This window comes from Microplitis mediator, chromosome 1 (assembly GCF_029852145.1).
Source record: "Microplitis mediator isolate UGA2020A chromosome 1, iyMicMedi2.1, whole genome shotgun sequence".
NCBI lineage: Eukaryota > Metazoa > Arthropoda > Insecta > Hymenoptera > Braconidae > Microplitis > Microplitis mediator.
The window spans coordinates 24,256,700-24,280,779 of NC_079969.1; the positions used below are offsets into that span (position 1 = coordinate 24,256,700).

General features: G+C 27.3%; 3 protein-coding genes across 5 annotated transcripts in view; 1 reads left to right on the forward strand and 2 right to left on the reverse strand.

Moving 5' to 3' along the window:
• Positions 1–17,345, reverse strand: part of LOC130678210 (tyrosine-protein kinase CSK) — a 24,456-nt gene extending 7,111 nt beyond the window's left edge. Inside the window, exons 1-2 of one of the 2 annotated variants that reach the window (XM_057485290.1) lie at positions 17,029–17,345; positions 13,948–13,992 (exon numbers count right to left, since the gene is read on the reverse strand). The gene's annotated coding sequence lies outside the window, so the exon portion shown is untranslated. The remainder of the gene's footprint in view (positions 1–13,947; positions 13,993–17,028) is intronic. The other variant, XM_057485289.1, reaches the window with a different exon arrangement.
• LOC130678213 (geranylgeranyl transferase type-1 subunit beta) overlaps positions 16,568–24,080 on the forward strand; it is an 11,972-nt gene continuing 4,459 nt past the window's right edge. The window contains exon 1 of the mRNA XM_057485294.1: positions 16,568–16,810. Coding sequence (XP_057341277.1) covers positions 16,786–16,810 — 25 coding nt within the window. The 5' untranslated portion in view covers positions 16,568–16,785. The remainder of the gene's footprint in view (positions 16,811–24,080) is intronic.
• LOC130678211 (poly [ADP-ribose] polymerase-like) lies at positions 20,372–23,195 on the reverse strand. 2 transcript variants are annotated; one of them, XM_057485292.1, is made up of 2 exons: positions 23,033–23,195; positions 20,372–22,943 (listed from the first exon to the last, which is right to left on the reverse strand). In XM_057485292.1, the coding sequence occupies exon 2, from the start codon at positions 22,928–22,930 to the stop codon at positions 21,602–21,604; it is 1,329 nt and encodes a 442-aa protein (XP_057341275.1). In that variant the 5' UTR covers positions 22,931–22,943; positions 23,033–23,195; the 3' UTR covers positions 20,372–21,601. The 2 variants fall into 2 exon arrangements, with proteins under 2 accessions (XP_057341275.1, XP_057341274.1); XM_057485291.1 differs by having other exon boundaries at positions 20,372–22,948.

Below are 24,080 nucleotides of genomic sequence, written 5' to 3' on the forward strand. Positions count from 1 at the left end.
TAATAATTCGTGCCTATTGTTTCAATGTAACATAGAGAGAGTATTTTCCATTTGTCATTTTATTTTCAACAGGATACCAGGATTCAATTTAACTCTATTTATGTATAATAGACTGGGCCAAAAAAATTGACTATTTTTTTTTCGATACTGTGAAAATATTATTCCTGATGACAAAAAAAAATTATTATGCAAGTTTGAGCCCTTAATATTGATATTAAGAGGTGTATCGTTACGACTTAGTTTTTTGACAGAAATTTCGTTTTTTACCCAAAACTCGTAAATCATCTATCTAAAAAATTTGAGCAATGTACATTCTTAAAGGAAATTGAATTCCCTACAAAAAATCTCTCTTAGTAAATTGACGTAAAACGAGCGGTTTCCCTGTAACCGTGCCTTAAACATTGATTTGTTTTTTAAATTGTTTGTTTCTATTTTGGATTTTTTATAACTACTAGAAATATTAAAATTTTTTTTAGTCAAGATACATATTCTCGAAGGAAATTTAATGCTCTACAAAAAAGATGTCTTAACATTTTTTGCTAAATTCACTCCTTCGAAAGTTATTCAGGTTATTAAAGTCGTTTTGACTCAACTTCAACCTTGAATAACTTTCGAAGGAGTAAATTTAGCAAAAAATGTTAGGTGACCTTTTTTGTAGAGCATTAAATTTCCTTCGAAAATATGTATTTTGACTAAAAAAAATTTTAATATTTCTAGTAGTTATAAAAAATCCAAAATAGAAACAAACAATTTAAAAAACAAATCAATGTTTAAGGCACGGTTACAGGGAAACGGCTCGTTTTACGTCAATTTACTAAGAGAGATTTTTTGTAGGGAATTCAATTTCCTTCAAGAGTGTACATTGCTCAAATTTTTTAGATAGATGATTTACGAGTTTTGGGTAAAAAATGAAATTTCTGTCAAAAAACTAAAAGTTGTAACGATACACCTCTTAATATCAATATTAAGGGCTCAAACTTGCACAATAATTTTTTTTTTGTCATCAGGAATAATATTTTCACAGTATCAAAAAAAAAAATAGTCGATTTTTTTGGCCCAGTCTAATGTATATAGATTTATTTATTTGCTCATTTAATTTTTACTTGATTTTCCACACTCCTACTACAATTATTCTGTCTGAAGGTCATGCAAGACACTCATCTATATTGTCCCCTATTAATTTTTCATCACATATATATGCGATAAAAAGCAGACATATATTAAGGATTAATAAAATTTAATACTTTTTTATAAATTTTTCAATATCGAGTATGTGGGAAAAAAGTCAATTAAATTTATGAAATTCTTGATAAATTGATTTTCTTTAAATATAAACACATATGCCGTAATATGAAGTAACTTTGAACCATCTCCAAGGTTTTATGTCGTAATTCAATAACTATTTTATTTACTTTAGCTTCGATTAAAAATATATGACCTCAGTATTCCCGATTTTTATCTGTTTAGTTTAAAAAAAATAAAAAGTAGTCCAACAGTCACTCATTCATCAAAAGAAAAGACTTGCCTATTTCCGTTTTTCATAGATATCATATATAGATATATATATAATAATATAATAGAATCTATTTATAACAATCAGGAGAGATCGATAAAAATATGATAATGTTAAGGACAGAGTTGAGGTTTGAAATTTAATTTCGATTATTGACATTCGATAAATATTTTTTTATCATTTTAATAAAAAAAATTTTAATTAAAAGTTGTTTATTTTAAAAAAAATTAATGTTTGCAACTGAAATAATTTAATCACTTGATTGAAATTAAATTATTAAATTTTTTTATAAAATTGTTAATTTTCGGGCTCTGTAAAAATAAATTAAAATAATAATAATATCGAAATTTAATTAGGTCTGCGAGGTCAAAGAACTCTTAACGAATTTTTTTTTAGCCCAAACAGACCTCGGCTGTTTCAGCGAGAGAAATGTACCGGAAGTGAGAGCTACCGATTCAATAAATTTGAATAGTAATTTATAGAATCTTATAAAATCAAAAATAATTATTGTAAAGTAAAGCAATAAGACACCGTTTGAAATTCGTAGATATAAATAATAATTTAAATGTTAATTTTTACTAATTATTTTCACGTGTTAAACATTTAAAAAATTACATACTCCAATAACACGTGTAACAAATATTACAAAAAAGTTCGACATGTAGACCTTCTAAACTTGGGATGGATTAGAATTTCGAGTGAAATTTTTCAGAACTTTTGTAATTTTTATGGAAAAAAAAAATTTTTTAGTTATCTAGGATTTTATATGAGCGAAGTTTGAGTCAAAAAAGAAAATTTAAAAAAAGATTCCAAAAAAGTTCGACATGTGGAACTTGTAAACTTAAGACAGATTTTTTTCAAAGATATTTTTACAACATTTTACCCTCGTTCCGAAAAAGTTCCCATTACAAACCAATATCCCCATAGGAATAAAAAAAAAATTATAAAAAGTTCAAAATTAGAAGTTTTTGAACTTTTTCGAAACCAGAGTAAAATGAAGTCAAAATACGTTTTAAGAAATATCTTTCAAAATCACCCGTGTAAAAAAAGGTTAAAAAAGTGTTGACTATTTCAAACTCCAAAACGTGAAACAACAACAAACTTTTTTTGAACGTTTTTTAAACTTTTAAAAATTCAAGGGAAAAATCAATAAACGTCCTAATATTATTAAGGTATGATAAAACGAAAAATGGTCAGAAATAGTTCGAAATCCATTTTTTTAAAACATATTTTGCACTGAAAAATGTTAATTTGTAGTGCGAAGTCAATTGTTTTTTTCTGTGCATTTTTAAAAGTTTGAAAATCGTTTAAAAAAAGTTCGTCGTTGTGTCACGTTTTGAAGTTTAGAATAGTCAACACTTTTTTAACCTTTTTTTAATAATTTTTTTTACACGGGTCGTTCTTTTTTTACTCAAAATTCGCTCATATAAAATCATAGATAACTAAAAACTTTTTTTTTACCATGAAAATTAAAAAAGTTCTAATCTGTCTCAGGTTTAGAAGGTCCAGATGTCGAACTTTTTTGAATGTTTTTGAAACGAATTTTATTTACACAGTAATACCCACACCCAGTTGACTTTAGTTGATCAAAAGGTCTTTTAATCTCTTTAATTAAACTTTTATGAAGATTAAATCACTCAATTTCATGATATTTATAAAATTCTTATCACAACTCACTACCTAGTCTGATAGATAAATGAATAATTAATAATTATTTATTTAAATAACTCGTAAATTTTGTAAATAACTAAAAAATTCAAAATACTTAAATTTTCTAATCTGACAAATTTTATTAAGCAATTAAACAAAACAAATATTAATTATGAAAACTTAATATACATGAATTGAAAAAATGTCAGTTTAAGAGATAAAATAATTTGATATATTATGTGAATATAATTTTAAATAAATATAAGATGTGTCAACAAATCTGTTTAAAAGAAATAATGTTTAATAATTCAAATGTAGTTTATCCTTGGCTGACATTTATGACAATCAAGTGCAATATTTTATACAAGACTGAGCACACGTTCGCAACTGATTATATTATCATTATATTTTTAAAATAATATTATTTCCTACGCAACACAATTTGAATATACTTGAAAACATTTAACAACAACAATAATTTTTTTTTATATTTTTTAAAATAAAATTACGCATATTTTTATATTGCATACAGAAACAAACGGGACATAGCAGACATGAAAATTTAAAAAAATTACTATGAGGCAACACGAAGCTCACGGGGCAATTTGGACCATCTAAAATTTGTAAAAAAATTTTAATCAAAAATCAGCCTTACAAATTTTTAATCAAATTTGAATAAAAATTTTTTAAAATCATTTTCTATTAATAAATTAAATTTTTTGGAAAAATTATCTATTGACGTCTGAATAATTCTACAAAAAAAAGGATTTTTTGGAACAAAAAATTTAACGTTTCCCAAGAAATTTTTTGCACTATAAATTAAAAACAAAAATTTCAAAAAAGGCAAGAAATTTTTTTTTTATGTTCATGTACAATTTATTTCAAAATATCATTTCTTAATTACAGAACATGAAAAAGTTTTTTTTTTAAGTATATAAATAAATTTAAAATTAAATACAGAACTTAAAAAAAATTATTTTTAGTGAGAGAAAAAAATTAAATACATATTTAATTTTCAGAATAAATTTAAAGTTTAATTTTTTGGAGCAAAGCCCATTTTGCCCCATATTAAATTTATTTTTTTTTAATAGCTGGGTCATATTTATTTATATATATACCGAATACTTATAGGGCACTTAAAAAAAGTAGAACTAGTAAACAAATTTTACCCTCTTCCCTTCTCCTACGTCTGTAGTAAAAATATTTACGATGGGTAAGATACTTTAAGAAACTTTTGACATTACGGAAGAAATAAAAAAAAATAAGAAGAAGAATAATAATAAACCACAAAAACACGTGTCAACAACACTTATGGTGTATAAATTATGCAATGGCTCATACACAAAAGTATCCGTAACTTTTGAATGATTTATGATTGCAACTGTAAATTTTAAGTTTTACTTTATTTTTCTGCTGATAAAGGAAAGTAAATTATTTATTACAGCAGTGCCAGCAGTACACAAAAGAATCAAGATTTATTGAAAAAAATAATAATAATATCATAGGTTTAAAAAAAAATAGCTATGAATAAGTAAAATTTATATTGAAAAGCAAACGTGAAGAAGAATGTTGCGATTAAATCTTATTAACTGGAAACTATGCATTTAACTTTCATCAAAGTGCATCGTCTGCATTTGAATACTTAAGAGATAGTATAGTATATATATCTACGTATGCATATTTGTGAATAATCGAGTTTTACGGTATGTGTTATGAACAAACTCGCAATTCAACTCAATACAAATGACATCATCGTTTGATGTTCAAGGCCAAAACTCACGGTCATTATTTAATGCAATATATGTATTTTAATATCAATTCAAATAAAATTGTGTCTCCACATGCTTTTTTTTATTATTAAAATTACGAGTTATCATAACAAATAATTTAATTTTTTTTTCCTCAACCGATTTATCCATGTAAAAAAAAAAAAAAACGTTCCAAAAATGTTCACGATCAACTTCAAAATTTGAAAGAAGATAAAAGATCAAAACCTTCTACATTAGAAGTAATAATTAAATTTGAATATATTTTGACTTCTTAAAATTTTTTCTATTTAGTATTTATTCAAAAAATTCATTTTGAATTTTTTATTTACCGCCAAACTAAAGTTAAAAAATAATAGATTTTTAATTTCGAAAATATCATTCAAATTTTACTGCAAAAACTTTTCGGAGTAAACGCGGATTAAATCTGGAATGCGGAGCGGATGATTTTTTATTTATTCAATTCCTTTGGAGTGAAATTGACTCCAAAAGAAATTTATTTGAACTGAAATTCCGAATCAGAATGGATGCGGATTAATATAACATCAACATCACTCCGCTAAAAAACTCCCTGTTTACCCCCTACATGGAAGACGTAGAGTGATTTTATTTTTAAGACTCCGGTACTCTGAGTGAATCCGGATTGAAATAAAACCCATATTCATCTCTGATTTATATATCGAGAGTATACTTTGGATTGTTTACATGATACTCAAGTTAGCCGTCGTCTAACAATTTTTGAATTTTTTTAAAAACGACAAATTATAAAAAAATAAAAATTTTAAAAAATTGCACCTATAGTTTTTAAAATTTTCTACATGTGCATATTTTTATTTTTTTGTAATTGACTTGAAAAAAAAATCCGAAAATTGTTAACTGTCTACTAATTTCCGGATCATATTATTTACAAAGTATGCAACTAAAATCAAACATTTAAATTTTGAAAAGTCCAAAATATTTAAAATTATTATTACGTTAAATTTCCAAATTTTTTTCAATGAACATCTTTTATAAAAATTTTTTTTTTACGAGCAATAATTTTGATAAAAAATAAAAATAAATTTAAATACATATCTGGGATGTCGGAAAAGATGTAAAGAAAATATAAACTACAAAACCGAAGATAATTTAAATAGCACTTGGTACGTTATTAAATATAATTATTTGTGGTATTCACCTGCTAAATGCTATTAAGCATGACCTTGTGATGCAATTGCGTACAGCGGTTATGAATCACTAATCTTTCACGATCTTCCTCTTGACATTAACACGCGGTATCTTGTTTATTATCAACTATTTTAAATTTAAGAGCTAATATTTAATTCATCTTTGCCTATTAATTTATCAAACTTTATTTATTATTTAATTGAAATAAAAAAATTCAAATGGAATTTAAATTTCATAAAATTTATTTTCTAATCTAAAATTATAATAATTAATTAAACTGAATAATTTATTACTTTAAGAAAAATATTTCTAAATTAACTTGAGTTGTTAAAAAAAAAATAATTATATTCATACTAAATATGTATGTTAATATTTAAAATATTGTGTTAAGTAATGTGTGATAATTGACTTAAAACCTTGAATGAGTTTAAATAAACCAACAAAACTGGCGCATTAACTTCTTTTCCTCATAATTAATTTTTTAAAAAATATTTCGTGTCGTAATACTTAATTTAAAAAATATCATACATTAATTTCATTTAATTTATGAATTTATTATGAACTCACAAAATTGTCCATTCAAATAATTTTTGTTTAAAAAATTTAAAAAAAAAATATAAACCCCCAAGAAAAGTCCACACTAGTCGAAAGTTTTTCACACTTCTTTTTATTGTCTCTGAATATATTACCCGCGTAAAAAAATTCGTTTCAAAATGTTCATGACAACGAACTTCCGAAATTGAGACAATTTTGAACTTTAAGTTTAAAATTTCTGGAACTTTAAAAAAATTAGAAAGAGAATAATTTTTAACGGGTGAAGGCTTCGAACGAAAATAATTTGATTTGACAATTTTTTGGGTTTGAAGATCATTAAAAAAAAGAGGAATTAATTAGGAATTATGAACATTTACAGCTCTTACCAGAATTATTCAGGCATGAGGCAAAAAAATAAAATTTTTTATTTTTTATTTCTTATTTATTAAATTTTCATGCCAAGGCACAATGACAAGGGGAAATCATACAGATGATCTTAGCAGTAGAAAAAATTTGAAGTGATCAAACAACAATAATACTATCAATTTAAATCAGTCATCCAGACAAAAATACAATAAATAATGAGAGATGTAAAGTTCAACGATACACCGTTACAAATTTTGTTAATTAAAATCTAGATTTTGTAGGTAATCATACAACTTATTCTTAAAGATCTCAATACTGCCTGATTGAATCAGATCTAAGGGTAACTTTTGCCAAAGACGGATAATTTATCCAACAAATGATTGCTCATATAATATAGCACAGTAGAAAAGTACGGAATTTCAAAATTTACATTCTTTTTAATAGCTAGTCTTACAGAACGTCTTGTATCATTATCATCAATGAATAGCTCACGTAGATAAAGAGGTTTTCCAAATTCTAATAATTTATAGAAGTAACAAACCATATAATTACAAGCCATACACTCTTCTTGGTTTTACTGATAGCCAAACTCAAAATTAATTTTAAAATATTTATGAAAATTTTTTGACTTTTATTAGAACTTTCTAAGAATGTCAGTTTTTTCCACTTATCGTTCTCATTCAAAAATAGTTCAAAAAATGAAAATTGCTACTAATTATGAACTCACAAAATTGTCAATTCAAATCATTTTTGCTTCAAAAATAAAAAAAAAAAATCCATACTTTGAAAATTTTTTACACTTAAAATTATTTTAAAATTTCAAAAATAATCGACTCAAAGTTCAGAATTGACTCAATTTTGGAAGTTAACATCACGAAAGTTTTTTTACACGGGTAAAAATATAATTTCTGATTAATATACAACAGGAATGCAATAAAACTATTTATTAAAGACAAAAAAAAAAAGAATATGATAAAGTAGCTTCCTCAGATACTACTAATTTAAATTGACAGATTTTCTCATTATCCATTATATCATCATATTAAAACATAAATTACTAAGTGTAGGATGAACCGCCTATCATTACGACCAACACGCAAAGGGTTTCAATGATGATATCTTGATGCTTAGTAATTTGTTAAGAAAAAAAATAATAATAATCTCAGCTACTTCTTAACTACCTCCCTCCCATATCAACAAACTGTCATTCATTCATCAGTTATAATAATTTATGTATAAGACCGGTAATAGAGAATAGTGTAGATATTTAACAGTAAATTATTAACTGTACCATGACCTAACGTATTCCATCTGCTGCCAGACAAAACAGAATACCGACATTTATATTTTTTTTTCTCGAGTCATAACTGCCACACATGCTGCAGTTATACATAACTATCATGTTGATGTGTACTTTCGAGACAGTCGGCATGAAAAGAATAGTCTAGATTTTTTGCGGGCTTTGTAGAATAATACTAGTGAAGTGAAAGTATCCATCAAAGTATCATCTATCTTTCATTACTATTATTATTATTATTATTATTTTTTATTAAAAAAAAATTTATGAATAAAAATATAGAAAACTGTCGACTCATAGAAGTACAGAAATATTTTTTGTTAATGAAAATATTAATGTAATACAAATAAAAAGGTATTAATTATTTTATTGTGTGAAAATTTCTCTATGGCTTTCATTGGAGTATAAAATGAAATTTAAATAAAAAAGTAAAAAAGTTTCCGTATAATAAGGTAATGAAATTTTTAGCAAGTACATGGTAAATTAACACGCCGGAAACTCCCGTGACTAATTAATCAGAAATGAATATCCGGTGTATCGAGACATATTAAATAAATCTACGGACTAGAACGGTTTGTTATACAGTGTGTTGTTAAATTCTCTAACGATCAGTGAAGGTTATCAACCGACGCGTTATGATGATGTGTTACAGTCTTTAACAGTGTAATGAACACACCGATCAACGTGTTAGAGAGTGCAAGGACTCGCTACACTTAATACATAATACTATCAGTTTTTTTTTTTATTAAAATAAACACTTACTTCACACTATTAAAGGTAATGGTCTATGATCGGGGCTCCTGTTTATATCAAGCAAAAATCCAAAGATAGACAAATTGTCTTGAATTTTGATAAATTTGGTACACTTTGATTGCAAGGTCCGGATAGATTTCTAGTTTTAAAGACAAAAACACATACAGAAAATTTAATCCGCCGTGTAGCTGAACACGTGGAAAAAGTTTAATTATAGATATTTAAGGTGTAAGCACTTGGAAGTTTGAAAAATATGTGGAGCCCCACTTCTAGACCATTACCCTATAAAATTGCACTTTTTTATTTTCAATAAATAAACAAACATTAAATTGATCTTGTATTCATTTTCAAAAAAGTTCACACCGTAAAAAAATCGGTATTAAAAATGGACTCAATTTAACACCACGCGGTGTTAAAATGGAATAACACCAGTATAGGCGATGTAATTTGGCGGTGTTAAATCGGTGTAAAAAAATTCCACGTACAGAAATTAAAAAAAAAAATATATTGCATCCTGTGTAAAAAAAATTCGTTCCGAAAAGATTCTAAAATTTTTGAATGTATTTGGAACGTCTGTTTCAGCTTCCGAAAAGGTCAAAAGTGGTGATTATAGAACTTTTTACGCATGTCCATATGAAATTCCAAAAAATTTCCAAGAACATCCTTTTTTGACTCTAAATTCGCTCATAAAAACTTATTTTTTTATTATAAAAATTACTAACGTTCCAATAAAGTTCTATTCGAAGTTCTAATCTGTCTCATGTTTAGAAGTTCCACATGCGGAACTTTTTTGGAATCTTTTTGGAACGAATTTTTTTTTACACGGGATATAAAAAAATATAAAAATTTAATGAATATTATCAGAAGGAAATTTTAATTTTGCTATGTACTTATTTAAATAATTATTTATGTTATACGTAATTTATTTAAAAATTACACAATTTTCAACACCGAAAATATTTTAACACCGGGAAATTTTTTTAACACCGATAAAGAATATTTACACTGGCGGCGGTGTTATTTTCACACCGCTTTCAGTGTTGAAATTTAACACCGAAAATTTTAACACCTACACCGCCTGGACTTATCCCGATTTTTTTATAGTTTACATTCAAATTAATTATTTATTTATTTATTACTGCAAACTCTCTATTTCATGACACGAAAAGTTTAAACTTTCATTTTAAAATTTCTATTTTAAAAAATATATACATATACTTATATTATATAAGTACACATAATAATAAAATAAATAATAAATTTTAATTTGTTTAATTAAAAATAAAAGTACATGAGTCTGCAATATAATTGATCAGTACTCGCGATTTGAGATAAGAAAATAAAAAAAAAGTAAACGTTTTAAAAGTGACGTTATAGAAAAATGAGAAAGAAACGTAGTAATCAGCACGTCAAAAGTATTCGCAAGAATTCAGTTAGGTGTGCAAGCGGGCATGGCGGTCTCACCGTCGTTCTGGTGAACGCTCCTTACCTCGTGGATACAAACTTTACAGAGGCGGTGGATAGACTTAACTAACGTTAACGCAAATCAAGTTAAAGACAGACAAGCCATCAAGGCAACAAGTTAAGACACAGATATAGTTTAAGTTAATATACTTGCAACAAATTGTGAGTTTAATGCTCAGTTGCATACAAGACATGTATTTACCGTCAACTGTATCATTTTCACGTTCCCAATGCTCAAGACATTATTCTCTTGTGATAAGTATCACTTGTTCTGATGCATGCAGATTAATTGTCTATCATTATCTATCTCAAGTAGCTAATCAACAATTGACATGCACTTTTACTCCACTGTTCAAAATTTCTTTCGATTTTCAAGGATAATTATCATGCACAGAAAAAAAAGATATCTTGGGTCAAGAAAATATTTTGGAAGACAAACGTCTTCGGAAACCAAGTCAAGATTTTCTTGAGCCAAGAGAATTTTTCTTGGTCAGAGGAGATTTCTACTTTATCCGAGAAAATTGAGATTTTCAAAAAAATTTTCTTTAATCAAGAATATTTACTTTCTGTCGACAGTTTTCTTTTTCTGTGTGAAAATTTAATAAAATTTATTACTTTTACATGGATATCGATTTTTATGTATACAAGAAGATCGGAACATTTTTCGCGGAACGAAAATAAAAAAACAAAATGAAGAGAAAAAAATTATGTACCGGAAAATGGGGGTTTTTTTTCACGCCACGGAAATGAAAAAAATTTAGTAATTTGACTGCTTAAGAGGTAGTTCCGGAAGTTGGGGTGGCCTGTAATTTTCGGCTGATATACTAGCTCGTATACGAAACATTTCAGAAATCTGAACGCGGTAGATTTCTTACTTTTCATTTCCGTTGCGTGAAAAACGTTCCGATCTTCAAGTACATTTGTTCACATAAATAAAAAAATTAAAGCATAATCTTTAAAAAAATACAATAAAACTATTTAAAAATACATTGAGTTGAATTTTAATTCAAAAAATTAAAAAAATACAGTAGTAATTTTTTTTTAGAAAACCTTAATTACTTTTTGATAACTGCGAGTTTATTAAAGTCTCGCTATGAAATTTCTCGTATTTAAAATTTAATTATACATAAAAAAAAAAATTTCAATTAAAATTACGGTTTCTTAAATAACTACCAGCTTTATAATAAATTTTATTTTAAATTAATTGACTTATGAACAATAAAAAAATTAATTATTTAAACGAAATAAAACATGAATAAGTAAATTCATATTATATATTTTTGACTGATCTAAACTTATTAATAACTTCAAGTAATTTTCTTTAAATTTCAATAAAAATTTTGAACAGTGTACGCTAAATGAAGAATTCATGAGGTTCATTTTCACGTTTTTACGTAATACTCAACTGCTGATAGTGCGATATTTGTGTCATTAAACTGACCTAGCTTTTTTAGACATACAAGAGACGTTTTATTAATTTCTATCTTATTAAAAAAAAACATAATATTAAGTAGTATAAGGTAGATGATTCAAGTGCATAGCCTTAAGCATATATGTCATCTCTTTAAAGTTTCTTTTTTCATGTCAACGAGTCTCAGAAAGCCGCTTTGGTAGCTGCTCCCGGGCATGAAAAGTAGGCGGAATGGAATGGTATGGAAGGGAAAATGGGTGCTTGATGGCGCCCACTTTAAATGTGTTGAGGTATTAAATACATATATATATATATATATATATATATATATATATATATATATATATATGTTTATACATTTATATCTACATCTGAAGTAGAATTATTAAAACAGTGAAAGCATTATATGCATTGCTTTTCATCATCATCACCATCATTCATCATAATCATAAACTTCTCAAGTATTACAAGCTTATACTTTATTGGGTACTTTTTTGCTATGCAATATCCACACGGAGAGAAATGTCATGATGTATTACTATGCTCGGCGAAAAGTAATGCATTTATTACTTAACCGTGTAGTATTTAACCAACGACAATGAAAATAACGTAAATTTTAATATATCGTATAGTAAATACCAATATGTTTGTAGTAATGATTCCTATGCTGTCAAGTATTTGTTTTCAAGTATTTCTTACTTTTATTTTCAGTAAACTCAGAATTACCGTACTGTAGTTAGGCCTATGCAGCATAGTAATGGTTACATTACTGTATTGTGGTTCCATGACAACTGATCCCCGACAAGTAATAACCCGATAATTGATCCCACTGACAAATTCATAAAATAATCAATTATTAATTAATTACTATGACACGAGTAATTAAAATTCACTGTTGTAAATATAAAAAGTTAAATTATGTAAATTATTTGTTGATAAAAATCAGTTGACGATCAATTGTTGATGGGATCAATTGTAGGGATTACTTGTCGTGGTATAAAATTGTTGGTATCAGTTGACGGCACACCCTGTATTGTTCGTATTACCAAAAATCAGCGTGCGTTTCTTTGAGTTACAAAAAATAGCGAATGGAAAATAGTCAACGGAAAAAACTATATTCCAAAACGATAGATATAATATATAATAATGTATTTTTATAAATAGATAAATTATCAGACATGTTTTTTAAAAACTAATTGAAATTTATTTATTTACTAATTGAATGTTAAAAATACGTATTTGTTTGGATGTTGTACAGCTTAATTTTATTTTCAGTAAATTCAGTATTGCTGTACTGTAGTTACGCCTATGCAGCTTAGTAATGGCATGTACCTGAAGATCGGAACGTTTTTCGCGGAACAAAAACAAGAAAAAAGAAATGAAAAGTAAAAAATCTACTGGATCTAGATTTCGAAAATGTTTCGCGCGTCACAAAAATGATAGACCACCCCCAACTAGACCCCCTAAATTCGCCTTTAGACACAAATTTCATGAATTATTTTCATTTTCGTTGCGTGAAAAACGTTCCGATCTTCAGGTGCATGTAATGGTTACATTGCAGCAACCCACGTATTACGCTCTTATACACGAAAAAAAAATTGTAGTTACAACAGCAGCTGTAGTTGAGGTTACTACAAGTTGGAGTAAAGAAATGCTTACTCCAACTTGGAATAACCTCAACCACACTTGTAGTCAGTACTATTTATGTAGTATCTTTTACTACATATTGAAGTACTCGCAACTACAAATATTTTACTACAATATTGTGGTTAGAAGAACTACAATTTTTTCCGTGTAGCGTACGAATTACTTTACTGTTAAAACGACATCAAACAAAAAAGTGCGTCACTGTGCAACAATGTAATCATTACTAGGCTCGTAAAGTAATATCAACTATACTTTTTAAATCGCAGAGGGAATATTTACTTGAAATTTCTCTGTGCGCTTCACTAGTATTTCCTATCGATAGCATAATAATTATTATTTTTATTCTGGTTTATTGTAATAAACTAATTATATACTTTACCTAGTTCCTTGATTCACATGCCATCTTTTTTTGTTGCGTTATTCCCTGAAAAAAAAATATAAATAATTATTATTCAATAAAGTAATTAAATAATTTTTTTAATAGACACAAGACCGTTGAAGAATTTTTAAGTGCGCGGAAATAATTTCGAAGCTAAAAAAATGATGGGTATATTTAAAAATAAAAAACTAAAATAAATTATGTAAATGAATGTGAGAAAATAAATTTCGCTACGGAAGTCTTTTACGCTGCTGTTACTTGCTGTCGACAGCACGCTTCCTTTCTTCCTCTTTACGTACAAATATATATATATAGTTTTATTTTTTAATACCTTAGGACAATTAAACAGCTAACAACAACATCAAGTAACTCGAGCAACGCGTCCGTTAGTCACGTAATTAGTGATTCGCTAATTATCTGAATTCGCACGCAACATTTTTTTTTCTAAGGGACGAGACACGAGGGATCGATGATCTAATTTTTCATGATTGTTATCATACTTGTGTTATATATATATATTAAATAAAAATGGAATTTATATAAATTAACAAGTATACGTATGTAAGTCAACCTCAAGGACTTTCATTCTCTTTCAATTGCTCAATTTCCCAGGATAAGACTTTTGTTTGTTAAAGTTATTATTTAATTTGCAATTATATAAAAAAAAATATATATATATAAATTATATGGTAGCAATTAGAAAATAAATCGCGTTATACATTTTTAAAATTTTTTAGACTTATATTGACAATGTGAGAAATTGACTTGTAAGAAATCTCTCAACTTAATTATTGCGAGGATTGAAAAAAAAAAATATATATAATAATAATATTAAATAAAATATTGTCCAAGAAAGACAAGTTGAAGATTATTTTAAGCGACCAAGACACAACCTGATATATATGTCTCGTTCTCACATTATTTATCTGCTTGTATTTAATGCCCCCACGTTAATTCGTGATGAACACGACGGATACACTCGTTTCCCGGCGAATGTCTTTAATGCATTCTATTCTATGTTTAGTTTAGTTGTACCGTAAAGTATAACGTACCAGGTTAAGTAAATCTATGAAATAACTTTTAGATATAAAATAAAAAAATATTTTCAATACAGAGAAGAAGAAAATTATTCAAGTAGGAAAGTTTAATACATGTTTCATGTCTCACTCACTCACTCTCTATCCTTCTTTCTTTATCTCTTTATATAAATATATATCAAATACACATAACAAGGAATGTCGTTCATACTTCGTACTGAACATGCGGTGTAGTAAAAATCTAACTTATAACCAAGATATCGTTTATAGAAAAAATATATTTTATACTGACTATAACTTTATTTAACGTCGTCCCTATCCGATGGTTTATAATTCAAGGCTTAAATTAGAAAATAAGAATAATTGTTAATTATTTTTAATTAGGATCGAGTAATTATTCAATCTAGTAAGTAATGAATACGTCAATTTTATTTTTTACAGTGTACATAATTTGGTAAAAAAAAATTTGTACACCTTTACGCCTTTTCGACAATACCTTTGGCTAGAATGCGGCCTCCCTTATGGTATCTGTAAGGCAATTTATATAAAATAGTTGTTCTTAATGAGGGTATCTTAGAATTATTACTTTCCAGATTGTGAAATCGCTTTTGAATGAGAAGAAAAATTAAGGTAGAATATTTTATCTTATTATTAACCCCTCAATAAGCATTTGGGGTGAAATGAGACACTCATGTATTTTAAATGCCCAATATCTCGCATCGCCTATTTAAGATTTAATATTAAGGGAGTGTCTATGGGCTCGTTTTATTTTATTTTTCAATTACTACTGGAAAAAATAAAAAAATTTATATTTTATACCGACTACTTGATATTATATACTTAATATATTTTTATAACTTTATTGAACGTCATCTTTATCCGATGATTTATTATTTAAAAATTCAATTAAAAAATAAAAATAATTGTAATTGTTTTTAATTAAACTAACTAATTATTTTTAATTAATATCAAGCAATTATTTAATTTAGCAAGTAATTAATACGTCAATAATTATTTAAACTGACAGATCAATTGATAAATTAATAATTTAAGTGACGGTTAAAATTATTTAACAAATTAAATAAAATAATAGATGATATTTAATAGGTCGATACAATACTGTGCTATTACTATTTATTAATTATTGTTACAGTAATGGATCGTAATATGAGACATCATATCGGAGAATAGTCAAAACAAAACTTATAACAAAGCAAATTAAAATTATACAATACAACTGTAAGTCATACGTGTGTTATTTAAAACTAGATTAAATGAAAATAATAACAATAAAATACAGGAGATCTAGTGTAGTGTTTTTTTAATATAACCCGCAGTAATTATAAACCATCGCAGTAAGTGTAATTGCAATTCAAGGATAAATTTATTTACTTTGCCAAGATAAACAAAAACTATTAATACTATAACACAAAATTACCAAGGACTTTTTTTAAATAACAGCTGAAATTAAATGATAACAATTTGATAAATTATTCAAATTTCTCGTCTTCAAAAATTTAAATAAGTTTATTTTATTTTTATCGTTTAGTTTAATTTAGAATTATTAAGATACAACTCAAATGTCATTTAATCGATTAAGCCTCCGCATGTCATTTCGACAGACGTCAAATTAATTATCTGTGAATATAATTATGATTTGAATGTATAGTAAATTAGTAAAGCAACACAGCAACGCTGATAAAAATAACTCAAAATGCAATGCGGTATTTTATATGAAGAAAAAAATAATAAAAAATTTTTTAAGGAAGTCACGCTACTTCCCGGAAGACATACACATTAGATGGCTAGGATAAGAATTAGAAAAGGTAAGAAATTTATTTATAATAAATATAAATAACTTGGATTAAATTTTAGTTAAATTTAAATGCAATTTAAATAATTTATCTTGTGTTATTTATTCAAATATGATAATTGGAATGCAGCTATGGAATTTATAGACAGGCGAGCGCCACGTAAAAAATAAAATAAAAAACAATAAAAAAAAAGAATTAACAAAAAAAAAAAAAACTAAAAAAAATAACACCTTCACTTACTCGTGTGTGGAAAGTATTGAGTTATTATTATTTATTACAGTATAATAAAGTCTTGATATAATAAAACACTGTCACAATTATCACTGTTATTTATTAATCACAAAATATATTTGAGGAAGAACGACACAAACAATATAACACATTGGTAAACGTTAACAACGTCACACTCATTATTGTAGTTTGGCAGCCATTTTGCTACATTGAGAAACAGAGAGCCGAAAGTTTTTCGAACCAGCAACCACCTAACAGAGATAGACTCTGGGAGAGCCGACTCCAGCCGAACGACCCGACGACGAAAAACGAAATACGACGATGTGGGGCAGGGGCACACACACTAATCGCGGTTTTCTCAACTCCAAAGTAGGGGATAACACGAAATATACACTCGACATTCCACCGAAGATGGACGAACACTTACGAGTATTAACGGAAAATTTTAATTTTCTGATTTTCCAGCAAAAAAAATTCTTAAATTTACGGACAATTACGAATTTTCGGATTTTTTTTAATGTGAATATAACTACGATCATAATACCGAAGTTAGCAGGCGTCTAATAATTTTTGGATTTTTTTTTAGACGATAAAAAATTTTTAAAAAAATATTTGAAAAAATTGCACCTGTAGTTTTTTAAATTTTCTACGTGTGCATATTTTTATTTCACTTTTTTGCAATTGATTTGTTGAAATCTGAAAATTCAAAAATTTTTAAATGTCTGCTAACTTCAGGATCATAAAGTTATGATACTGAAGTTAGCAGACGTCCAATAATTTTTAGACTTTTTTTTTAGACAATAAAACATAAAAAAAAAATTTTTGAAAAAATTGCACCTGTAGTTTTTAAAATTTTCTACGTGTGCATATTTTTATTTCACTTTTTTGCAATTGATTTGTTGAAATCTGAAAATTCAAAAATTTTTAAATGTCTGCTAACTTCAGGATCATAAAGTTATGATACTGAAGTTAGCAGACGTCCAATAATTTTTAGATTTTTTTTTTAGACAATAAAACATAAAAAAAAAATTTTTGAAAAAATTGCACCTGTAGTTTTTAAAATTTTCTACGTGTGCATATTTTTATTTCATTTTTTTGCAATTGATTTGTTGAAATCCGAAAATTCAAAAATTTTTAAATGTCTGCTAACTTCAGGACCATCTGAAGTTAGCAGACATTTGAAAATTTTTGGATTTCTTTTTCAACGAATCCATCAGAAAAAAAACGAAAATAAAAATATGCACATGTAGAGAATTTAAAAGACTACAGGGGCAATTTTTTCAAAATTTTTTTTTTTTATAATTTACTGTCTAAAATAAAATCCAAATATTATTAGATGTCTGCTAACTTCAGTATCATAATGTAACTGACGAGTGGGAATTTTTTGAATTTTTGAGTAAATAAATAAAGTGTAAGTGTAGAATAATTTTAAAAATGATCTTGAATTTAGCAGACATTTAAAAATTTTTGAATTTTTGTTTTTCAATAAATCAACTGCAAAAAAATAAAATAAAAATATGCACATGTAGAAAATTAAAAAAGCTGCAGGTGGAATTTTTGAAAAAATTTTTTTTTTTTTTTAATTTATCATTTTTTAAAAATTCAAAAATTATTAGATGTTGGCTAACTTCAGTATCATTTTAAAAATGCGTATTTTAGATCAGTGAAAAATTAGTACGCGCATTTTTTAAAATTTCATTGTTTTAATACGTGTTTGAATGTAGCAGACATACGACAATTTTTAAATTACATGCAAAAAAATTAAATAATTAAAATAATAAAATTTTAAAAAATGCATGTACTGAATTTTGTATTCTCTAAATATGTATTTTTTTATTTTTATTTTATAAACATTTAAATTTATTATTTCAAAGTTTTAAAAATTGTCAGATGTCCGCGAACTTTTCTGTCATCAGACAAATTTAAAGTTATAAATAAATATAGTAAATAATTTAAAAAATAATATTTATAAAAAATACACTTATTAATTATAAAATTTTTTAAATGCGCATTTTTAAAAATTTTATTTTATTAATTATTTACTTTATTCATTATTAATTTTAAATTCATCTGGTGTCTGTTACATTAACACTCATTTAATTATGAATCCAAGACATAATTATTTACAAGTTATAATAAAAAAGTTTAATATTTTACTCGACCCGCCAACAAATTTATATTTATTCTTTACCGCGTGACGAAACACATAATCACATACTAACCAAGACAAAATTTTTCATACTTTTACCATCAGTTAAAGATAATGTAGAAATTACAACCAGAGGCAGGAGATGGCAGTGTTAGTTCATAAAAAGCGGTTTATTTATGTTTAGGGTAAAAGTAGTATTCCCAAAAAACCCGAGTTTCAGCTCAGAAATTGAAAGCTTCAGTATATGTAAAAAAGTTCAGTTCAAACTTTTAGCTCTCTTTTATACACTGTAAAAAGAGCGGTGTTAAAAATGGACTCATTTTAACTCCGCCCGGTGTTAAAAATACCGGTGTTAAATCGGAGTAACCGGTGTAAAAGCGGAGTAAAATCGGTGTAAAGGCGGGGTAACCGGTGTAAAAGCGGAGTAAAATCGGTGTAAAGGCGGGGTAACCGGTGTAAAAGCAGGGTAAACTGCGTCCGCTTGGATTATTAACTTTAAAGATTATAAAACACAAAAAATGTCAGTTCTTTATGAAAATTAATAAAAAATATCATTTATTAACAAGTATAGTGATCGAGTAAGTAAAAATATTCACAAAGTAAAATATTTTAACACCGGTAAAGGATATCTACACCTGCGGCGGCGTTATTTTAGCACCGGTCTAGAATATTTACACCGGTGGCGGCGTTATTTTAACAACAGTCTAGAATATTTACACCGGTGACGGCGTTATTTTCACACCGCTTTCAGGGGTAAATTTAACACCGATAATTTTAACACCTACACCGTTTGGACTTACCCCGGTGATTTTTTACAGTGTACGTAAAATAACATATAAATTTGACGTAAAATGAAAGCTGCTATTTTACATCAAGTTTAAATGTAATTTTACGTGCAGGAGAGAAAAAAACTGAAATGAAATTTCAGTCTAATATTTTTTTAAAAAATTATCAAATTCTTCCATCAAAACTTATATCTTTTAAACCAATAAAATATGTAGACACATGAAAGGTTTTTTTTCAATGAATATTTCAAATTTTCGCTGAAGAATCGGGTAATTTTTTACGAAAATATTTTAGTTTGTGGTCAGTAAACTTTTTTTTTTAATAATTATTACAAAAGCGATCGTCATTTCTTCAGTCAAAAAATAATTTTATTGCTAATATTTTTATCACATAAAAAATGTCGTGTGTAATAGCGTCTTTTTAGACATACATTTCATGTTTAATTAAAAAAATATGACATAAACGTTTTATTCATTCTTAGTTTCATTTAAATGAAATTTTAATGATCCAAAACACTCTTAAAAATTCATAAACTATTTTTTTATCCAATAGTTAACTAGTTAAATATGTAATTGTTATAATAATTTATAAATAGCATATAAACTCGTCTTAAATTATGTTATATAAGCTTACAAAAAAATACGGACCCCAAGATCGGAACGTTTTTCACGGAACGAAAATAAAAAAAACGAAACGAACAGTAAAAAATTTACTCGATCTAAATTTTTGAAATGGATCGCATTAGAGATGTGCGAATCGATTGGAATCTAATCTCGAAACAATTCGATTTATTCATAACTTTTCAAATTATTGGTCAATTTTAAAATTACCCACAAGTTTTAAAATTATTCGTAATTTTTCAAGTTATTCAATTTGAATCAAGAAAATTTTGGTCAGCTTTTAAATTTTCAGTTTTTGTTTAATCGAGAGCTTAGTTTTTAAAGTCAGCAAAAGTAAATTTTTTTGTAGATTCGTGTCTAAGCTCTATTTTCCTCTGACAAAAATTTGAATTATTCCAAAATTTACAAATAACTCGAGTTGCAGTGTTACAATTTTACTCACAACATCTCTACTCAAGGGAAGTAGCTACAACTCTACTCACTCACAACTTTATTCAGTCTCAACTCTACTCACAGTTTTTTTACTCAGGTTTAACTCTACTCAGTTATATCTTTACTCAGCTACAACTCTACTCACAAAGAATTGTTATTTTATCGATAGTCTAAAATACATGAGTAGAGTTGTAGCTGAAGAAAGTTGTCGCTGAATCTAATTGAAGCTGAGTTAAGATATAACTGAGTAGAGTTAAACCTGAATACAAAAAATCTATGAGTAGAGTTGAAGCTGAGTAAAGTTGTGAGTAAGTCGAGTTGTCGCTACTTCCCTTGAGTAGAGATTTTTTGAGAAGAATTGTAACACTGCCGAAGTATTCGATTCGATCCGAAACGAATAATTCATAAATTCTAACTATTCGCACACCCCTAGTTTGCTTACATGCTCGTGTCAACTGAAAATTGCAGCCACCCCAACTACCCAGCAGTCACTAATCAGTAAAATTTCATAAATTTTTTTTATTTTCGCTCCGGAAAAAACGTTCAGATCTTCAGAGACATAAAAAGTTACATCTCTTCTATGCCTCATGACAGACAGTCATAACTGACGCAAACAAGGTACCGAATTCTAACTTGCGCAGTATTATAAATAACAAATTGATTGTGACGAAACTGTGGTATTTGGGAAAGTGGCACATTAACAAGCGGCCCATAAGGAACTTCAACTCCCTGGGAAATGTTTATATAATTCTGTGGGCTGCTGATTCCTCTAACAAATACTGAATGTACATCAGACGGCAATTGCGTTATATTTGTCGCATTGTATAACTCCATAACATTTCCCAACGCAACTTCACATAATAATAAAATGCCCTGATGATCCCCTTGTCCGACATTAGTTTTACTGTAGTTAGCGGCTTTCGAAACAACATTAGTAAAATAAATTCCCTTACCAAACATATGACCCGTGTGCTTGGCATTGAGGGGAGAGATTTTCAAACCGTTTGATAAAATAGCACAGATATTACTCATTTTAGTCCCATGCCAAAGTAATTTTTTATTATGAAGATTTCTCATGTAATTATCGTCTTCGCCGTATCTATCAACCATGAATACGTCATTTATCATCACTCTAAAATGATAGTGGAATTCAGAGTGTGTGTTAGTTATATATTGTTGTATTATATCAAACATTACGGAATTTCTATCGAGTACGGAAATATTAGAGTTCAATTTTTTATAACAATCAACTAATGAATTGTTATTTAAGTCATTTTTAGCAATCATATTATTTGAATATATGAATTTAATAAGTTTTTGCACAGGAAATGACAAATTCACTTCATTGGTTTCGGGTGAATCAATAAGTGGTAAGTAGTGTTCATACTGTTGATAACAATTGATTAAATAGTAAAATCTATTGATACAGCATTCAAGCGGTAATTTTTCTGAAGTATCGCGAAAGTCTTGCGTGCCAAGTAACCCCCAATTTTGAACCAGTAAATAATCTTTTTGTCCATCAAAAAAGAGGCGATTATAATCTTTAGATATGTGGAAGTAATCAATGATTTGGACTTTGTAGTACAAAATTCCATTGTTGTAAGGATTCAATTTCCAAAAAGCCATTGAATACTTCCTTCCACGATCTTCATATACGCACGATACGGATCGATATTGGGGGTCCACTGATGATAGATGGGAGTCAGACGAATTCGTTTCTGTTGAAGAAGGAGAGATCTTTTGAAAATTTCTTCTTTTTCTTTTATTACTCTTCGTATGATTGGCTTTAGGATCCACTTTTGTTGTTGATGTTTCGAGATCATTTGAATTTTTTACTCCTGCAGAAGGAAATACCCTCTGTGAGTTTTGTCGTTTTCTTTTATTTTTATTTATTTTTTTAGTTTCAGAATCCATTGTTGATGACTAACTAAACTATTTAATAAAAATATGAATTTATGAAAAAATTTTTCGGCATAACCTTTACAATGTCAAATATCAAAGATATGAATTTGTTACCTTTGTTTTATTTATTCGGACTTTTGAAAAAATTGGAAGTTTCTTCAGTTTTTTTAAATAATTAATAAACTACAAAACGATAATCATTTATTGTTGGGAAATGAATAATAAACGCGTCAGCTATTAACTATTAATTGTATTCAAATGTTTTTTTTTGTTTTTGAAATGGACGTTATAAAGTTTCCTAGTGACTTTAGATTTTTTTTATTTTACGCGGGAAAAGAAAATTGGTAACTTTTTTATGAGTGTGAATGTGGGTGCATTCCGAAATGTGTTGCGCACTTCAGAATGTAAACTTATTAATTATATTTCTTATTACTTGCGCGGTAAATTTAAATATTTAAAAAATAAATTATTATAAATTGAGAAAACTAAAAATCGTGCGTCAAAATAAAATGGCGGCGGAATATAATAGAAAAATATTTAAAAAATTTAAAAAAAAACACTTAAGTGTTTGAACAAACCTTGGTGGGAAAATAATATGCAGGAGGGTGTCCTAATACACTTGGAGATTTAAAATAAATTTCTCCAAGTGCATTGCAGCTAAAAAACGTCACTTAACTGCTATTTCCTACCAGACGATGCCAGATGATTTTGTTCAGGAACTTGGAAGTTATCAGCACCAGCAATTCGCAACATTTTACACTAGCACTGAACACTCAACACTTAACGACACCACAGACACTTTGCACAATTTAAATTTTACAAGCACTGCACATTTTAATTAAACAATTACTATGAGCAATAAATTTTATGGATAATTCCGCGAATTAACTGCAATACTGTGTTTCAATTCAAACGTAAAGAAAGATCTGGACCACTACTGAAGTTGTCGATGATACTGACTGCCGTTATCGAACCGCCAGTTGATACAAAGCAATCGATTTTGCGACTACTCGACCGCCCCTACTTTAGCAAAAATTTAAACGTTGATAACAGCAACGCGCAGTAGCGCCAACTTGACGCGAAATTTCAAAATTGAAATTGAATAATTTTATGATAATTCGTTTGGGTCGATAATTATATTAATTACACTAAAACTTACACT